Source organism: Pan paniscus, chromosome 12 (assembly GCF_029289425.2).
Source record: "Pan paniscus chromosome 12, NHGRI_mPanPan1-v2.0_pri, whole genome shotgun sequence".
Lineage (NCBI taxonomy): Eukaryota > Metazoa > Chordata > Mammalia > Primates > Hominidae > Pan > Pan paniscus.
In genome coordinates, this window is record NC_073261.2 from 99,014,559 (window position 1) to 99,020,558 (window position 6,000).

General features: G+C 53.9%; 2 protein-coding genes across 3 annotated transcripts in view; one reads left to right on the forward strand and one right to left on the reverse strand.

The window, feature by feature from the left end:
* GCKR (glucokinase regulator) overlaps nt 1–1,865 on the reverse strand; it is a 28,167-nt gene extending 26,302 nt beyond the window's left edge. The window contains exons 1-2 of the mRNA XM_003827113.5: nt 451–1,865; nt 16–171 (exon numbers count right to left, since the gene is read on the reverse strand). Coding sequence (XP_003827161.1) covers nt 16–171; nt 451–510 — 216 coding nt within the window. The 5' untranslated portion in view covers nt 511–1,865. The remainder of the gene's footprint in view (nt 1–15; nt 172–450) is intronic.
* Nucleotides 1,866–2,173: 308 nt separating this feature from the next.
* Nucleotides 2,174–5,555, forward strand: FNDC4 (fibronectin type III domain containing 4). 2 transcript variants are annotated; one of them, XM_034952848.3, is made up of 7 exons: nt 2,174–2,546; nt 2,721–2,877; nt 2,958–3,073; nt 3,292–3,496; nt 3,953–4,042; nt 4,648–4,772; nt 4,960–5,555. In XM_034952848.3, the coding sequence occupies exons 2-7, from the start codon at nt 2,745–2,747 to the stop codon at nt 4,993–4,995; spliced, it is 705 nt and encodes a 234-aa protein (XP_034808739.1). In that variant the 5' UTR covers nt 2,174–2,546; nt 2,721–2,744; the 3' UTR covers nt 4,996–5,555. The 2 variants fall into 2 exon arrangements, with proteins under 2 accessions (XP_034808739.1, XP_034808740.1); XM_034952849.3 differs by lacking the exon at nt 4,648–4,772 and having other exon boundaries at nt 2,194–2,546.
* The last annotated feature ends 445 nt before the right edge of the window (nt 5,556–6,000 follow it).

The following is a 6,000-nucleotide window of genomic DNA, read 5'->3' on the forward strand; positions in this document are numbered from 1 at the left end:
TTGGGTCTTGGTTACCTGGTATGTGGGCAGGGCTTGCCCCTCCTCCTGGAAGATCTCAGCATCACATTGCCCTAGCAGTCGAACAATGTTCTCAGCATCTGCTTTGTCTAGATCCTGGGTCAGTGGGTTTGACTTCTCTGTGATTGGCACAGCTGCCTCATACCCAGACAACTAGAAGGAAGAGGGGACAAGGATGGAGCAGGAAGCCAAAGCCTCATTCATGCCTGCTGAGCTGGAGGTGGGAGTGGCAGCAGGCACAGAGTTTGGACTTACACACACGCACACACATACCACACCAGAAACTCAGCCTGCACTTGGTGCTCTGGGCATATTAGGGAAAGAACATCAGGAAAGAAGAAGAGGTGAGCAGAAACCAGCGGGGAGGGAAGACTGGATGAAAAATAATTCTAGGAATCAGCACAGAAAGCCAACATGAAGAAGGGGTCTCACCTCCCACTTGCCAGGCTCCGGGGTCTCAATGACATGTTGAAACCGTTTTGTGCCTGGCATGGTCCCACGCTGTGGATACACTGTTCCTCCTGCCTCTTCAGCCACACAAACCCCTCTGGTCACAATGACTCTGCTTCCAGTTGGCAGGGCCTTATCTGAGCCCCAGTGATGATTAACCCAAGCACCCTGGGCTCTCAGAGCACCACCCTTTCCTGGTCACTAGGCCCCCAGCCCTCTGGTAACCCCAGGGAAACTCCTGGGCTTCCTCTTTGCAAGCACCCTGACTCGCCAGCCTCTGCTTTGGCCCCTGAAGAGGAAGACCTGAGGCTCGGGACTCTTGCCCTACCGGGACAATGCCCTCTTCTACAGAGGACCTGGAGCCTGGGAGTGCAGGACAACACCCACGGCAGTGAGAATCCCTGGGCAAGTGTCCTCCGAGGCCAGAGATCAGGGTCACCAAGTCAGCACAAGTCAGAGGACCTGGCCCATGGCTTGATCACATGCTCAGCACGCACAGTCAGTCCCACTGGTCCCATTTTATCCTCTCCTCTCAGAAAGGAAGGCAGTAGAAGCTTCTGAGCCCCAAGTGTGCACACACTGTACTGGATATTACAGCGGGAAAAATCCCACAGAAACAGAAATACTGCATTGAGAATTAGAAACCAAAGAATCTGCCCTAAATACAATGTTAGCCAACATTTATTTACACTGAACAACACACTTTTCACAGACAGTATCTCATTGGATACACCAACACTAAGATGTTGGTCAATATTGACACCCTCATTTTTCAGATGATGAAACAGGCTCAGAGTAGTTTAGTTGGTTGCTTAAGATCACACAGCTGGACAAATTGGGACTCACACCCAGGTTCTCAATTCAGATTTCAAGCTCAACCAAAGCATGATATAATGTAAGGGCTTACATATTATTGAACAAAGAAGTAACTAACAGATTGGTGCAAATTAATCTTCATCATCCAGTCACATAGTGTTGTGAGATTTATAAAGATCTTTCCCCAACATTGTCTCATTTGAGTCTCACAACAACCCTGTGAGATTTCACACGCTTTGCTTTACAGGTGGGAAACCTGAAGCACAGATAAACCAGTTTCTCCAAAACCACACCGTAAGTGGTAGAGCTTTAGAAAAACAAAAAAAGAAAAGAAAGGAATAATAATTTTTTTTTTAAAAAGCCATAGGTCTTTGCGCTTTGATTCTCCCGAGAAGCCCAACACTCTTAACAATCACTGTATCTCCAGGTTTTAATATAATGCCAGACACATAGGAGATGCTCAATAAATATTTGGTGAATAAATGAAAGAATGAATGAGAAAGCGAACGGAATTAAATGAGATTATGAATGGGAAAGAGACTTAAAAGCTGACGCAGTCTACAAGTAAGGGATTGTTAAAGCAATTATTATCTCCCTCACTCTCTCCCCTCTCCTGTTAGCCCCTCGGGCACTGGAGGTGGAATTCCTCTTCCCAACTTGGCTCTTCCATGCGGGGAGGAAGGGGATCTCCCAGGTGCCGGAGACCCTAGCACCCGCGTCTCACCCCCCACGCCCCCGCCGACTCGTCCGCTTCAGCTGGGAGAGAGAAGGGATAAGGGATGGGGGCTCCGGAGGCGCCATTGGGAGGGTCGTGGGAGGAGCCCCGAGAGGACGGGAGTGAGGGGGCGGGAGGGGAATGACGGCGGCGAGAACCCCGGCTGGGCGGGGCGGGCCCGCGCGTCCCGGCCGGGCTGCGGCGGAGCGAGCGGGGCCAGCGCTGCAGAAGGCGGCGGCTGGCTCTCCGGGACGGTCACATCCCGCTGCAGGGGCGGGCGGAGGCCGCCGCACTGCCTCCCGCACCGGGGACCCAGGCCAGCGTCCGGGCAACGCCCCCTGCTCCCGGACAGACTCCGTGGCCCGCTCGAGCCCTGGGGGCTCCGCAGACCCGCGCCCGCTCCGCCCGCAGCTCGGCCCCGCGCTGCCCGCGTCGCCGGGCCCGCGCCGGGATGGGGTAGGGGCAGCGCCACCGAGTCGGGCGATGGGCCGCCCTCTGGGCACCGAGCAGCCCCCGGAGGCCTGACCAACCGCGAGGACCGGCGGAGGTGGGTGTGGGCAGGGCGGACCGCACTCTGGGGCCGCCCGGGCAATGCGGGGGCGGGAGGGCGTAGAGAAAATAGGGCTGTTGTGAGCTGTGGGGAGCCCAGGAGAGCTGCTGCCCCCCCACCTCCGTGCGTTCTGGGCAGTCCTTGACCCCCCACAACTCCTGCCATCTCCAGGAGCCCCGCCTGGATGTCAAGCGGATGCCAAGCGGATGCCACAGTTCCCCCCCCAGCGGACTCCGTGGGGACATGGCTTCGCTGGTGCCCCTTTCCCCATATCTAAGCCCCACGGTCCTCCTGCTGGTCAGCTGTGACCTGGGCTTCGTGCGAGCAGGTAAGTAAAGGGGAACGGGGCTGAGGGTCAACCACAGCTAGTCAATGGGTGAAACCTGTTAAACACCCTGGCTCCCGCAGACCGGCCTCCCTCTCCTGTGAATGTGACGGTCACTCACCTCAGAGCCAACTCGGCCACTGTGTCCTGGGACGTCCCAGAAGGCAACATTGTCATTGGCTACTCCATTTCCCAGCAAGTATGAATCACCCTTCTGCTCCCCCAACCTGTGTCCTTGGATTTCGGCACATTTCTTCACTTAAGTGGGGGGGGGATCTAGAAGCTGGCGTATCCTGGCTCAGGCTGCCCTTTTCACGCTACTCCCCCGGAGTGCTTGGATGTTGAAGAGTCTCTGGTTGAGCCTTGTGGCCTGGCACTGGGGTGAGGCTGTCCTCCTCTCCCCTCATCTCCCTGCAGCGGCAGAATGGCCCAGGGCAGCGTGTGATTCGGGAGGTGAACACCACCACCCGGGCCTGTGCCCTCTGGGGCCTGGCTGAAGACAGTGACTACACAGTGCAGGTCAGGAGCATCGGCCTTCGGGGAGAGAGTCCCCCAGGGCCCCGGGTGCACTTCCGAACTCTCAAGGGTTCTGACCGGCTACCTACAAACAGTTCAAGCCCAGGTGAGGATCTGTGCTATTGGATTCTCTGGCTGCTTACCTGGCTTGCAGCCTCTTACTTACTTCCCCAAGACAAGCAACAGACTAGCTGAGTTGAATAGGATGATTTAATTCATTGTACTGCCAGGAAAGGAAAGAAAAGCAGGTGGGAAGGGGATTGGGTATAGACAGGCTGGTATTGAGTTGTTCGGGGGAAGGCCTTTTAAGCTTCCTGTTACCCAACTTCACATCAGCTGCAGCCTGCATGAGTGAGTAATTAACCTGCAGCCATCCCGCTTTTTGGTCGCTAACCACCTGTCCACCAATGGCTTCCTCCCAGGGAGGGGCTACCCTACACTCCAAGGGCAACATTATGATGGGTCTACCCTTTCTAATCCCCAGCATCTCCATCCTGCATGTCTGCATAGATAGCTATTCCCCAGTAACCTGGAGTCTGCCTTCTGCCTTCTCCCTTCTCAGGTGACATCACAGTGGAAGGTCTGGATGGAGAGCGGCCACTGCAGACTGGGGAAGTGGTCATCATTGTGGTGGTGTTGCTCATGTGGGCTGGTGAGTAAGCAGCTAGACAGGGGACCAGGGACTCAGTAAAGGTGTGAGGTGGCAAAGGTTGTCAGGAGAAAAAGAAGTGAGAGATACAGTGGCTCACGCCTGTAATCCCAGCACTTTGGGAGGCCAAGGCAGGCAGATCACCTGAGGTCAGGAGTTTGAGACCAGCCTGGCCAACATGGTGAAACCCGTCTCTACTAAAAATACAAAAATTAGCAGAGTGTGTTGGAGGGCGCCTGTAACCCCAGCTACTCAGGAGGCTGAGGCAGAAGAATTGCTTGAACTCAGGAGGTGGGAGTTGCAGTGAGCGAGCCGAGATCATGCCACTGCACTCCAGCCTGGGCAACAGAACGAGACTCTGTCTCAAAAAAAAAAAAAAAAAAAAAAAAAAAAGTAAGAGAAATAGAGTGGAGTGGGGAGATACTTAGTTCAGGAGGGATGATTTGAACTTTGAAGAGAGGGAGAGGAGGCTGTTGAGAGCCCAGAGAGGAGGACTGCATGGGCACCAGGAATTCAGGATGTTCTTCATGGATTTTCTAGAAGCTACGTAGGTATCTCCCTATGAGGGGGGAAGTGGAGATGAAGGCTCAGACTGTATTGTGTTTCAGCTGTAATTGGGCTGTTCTGCCGTCAGTATGACATCATCAAGGACAATGACTCCAACAACAATCCCAAGGAGAAGGGAAAGGGGCCGGAACAGAGTCCTCAGGGAAGGCCAGTGGGGACAAGACAGGTGATGTGGGGGCCAGTGAGGGCGGAAAGGGTGATTCTGCCCCTGAGGGGCAGCCAGGGAAAGGAAGAAGGTCAAAGAGGGGCAGAAAAAGATGGAGAATGGAAGATCTGGGATGGGGGAGGCTGGAGAGAAAGGGTGGCACCTATTACCTTCCTGAAGTTGAGACTCAGGCCATTTTCTTTCACAGAAAAAGTCACCATCTATCAACACCATCGACGTTTGAGTGAAGAAACACACCCAGAAGAGAGATGCACTAACAACTGGGGATAGGGATGGGGTCAGGGGGAGCCCAAGATGGTGATCTGCCCGAGACTCCCAGAGGGTAATGCCACTCCCACAATCTCAGGCCTGGTACCCATCCTCTTTCCACTGTGAGCAGAGCCAGAAGGTAGGTCTGTTTAGAGTCTGTGCCCCTGGACCTGGGGAGTGGATATCAGATGGGGTATCTCCTTCCATTCCCCGGTCCAGGCGAGAGTCACTAGTTGTACCCTACTCCATTAGGTCCCAAATGGGGGCCCCATTTCACCTGTATCAGGACTCTGAGCATCCCCAGCTGCCCCACATCTTGCCTCTGGGCCTCAGAGAGGGGTGTTTCTGTGGGTACTCCTCTTACCCCAGCAAATAAAAGGAATTGTCTGACACTAGAGGCAGATGCTGCACTGCACTACTCCAATGTCTTCCATGGAGCCTCAGGTGCTCCCCCTCTCACCTGGCAGCCCCTTCAGCTGCTAGTGATATCACTTGTTGGACATTTTTCCAATAAAGGTTCTTGGACAAACTGGAGCTGACTGTATAGTATGCTGAAGACATTTCCTCACCTTGTCTCTCTCCTGACCCTCCAAGGGCCCCTTACACCATCACCTACTTGACAGGAGCATTGCAAGGTGTGATAATACCCCACCCTAGGATAGGGCCAGGAAGAAGAGGTATAGAAAACTAACCCCAGATTCTTTTGCTTTGTTGGGTGAGAAGGGGAAAAAGAGAAGAGAAAGATATAAGTTCCTGCACCACTGAAAACTAAGACATATCATATGAGAGGGTAGTAGCCTTTTTATCTTCACTGCTTGCATTGACAGCACAGCTCCTCACCACTTACTCTTCTGACTCCTCCATCAACCCTGGGCTAATGGTCAGAAAAGGACTAAGCAGTGTCTTGGGGACTAATGAAAGGACATCTACACTCATGGATTCCTTGGTGCCACATGCTCCTGTCCTATGTGTTCCTGTG

Excerpts from the sequence above, each read along its gene's own strand:
- FNDC4 (XM_034952848.3), top strand. The coding sequence starts at position 2,745 with ATGCCAAGCGGATGCCACAGTTCCCCCCCCAGCGGACTCCGTGGGGAC. Across the intron at positions 3,074-3,291 it reads GCTACTCCATTTCCCAGCAA|CGGCAGAATGGCCCAGGGCA; the intron begins GTATGAATCACC and ends ATCTCCCTGCAG. Across the intron at positions 3,497-3,952 it reads TACAAACAGTTCAAGCCCAG|GTGACATCACAGTGGAAGGT; the intron begins GTGAGGATCTGT and ends CTCCCTTCTCAG.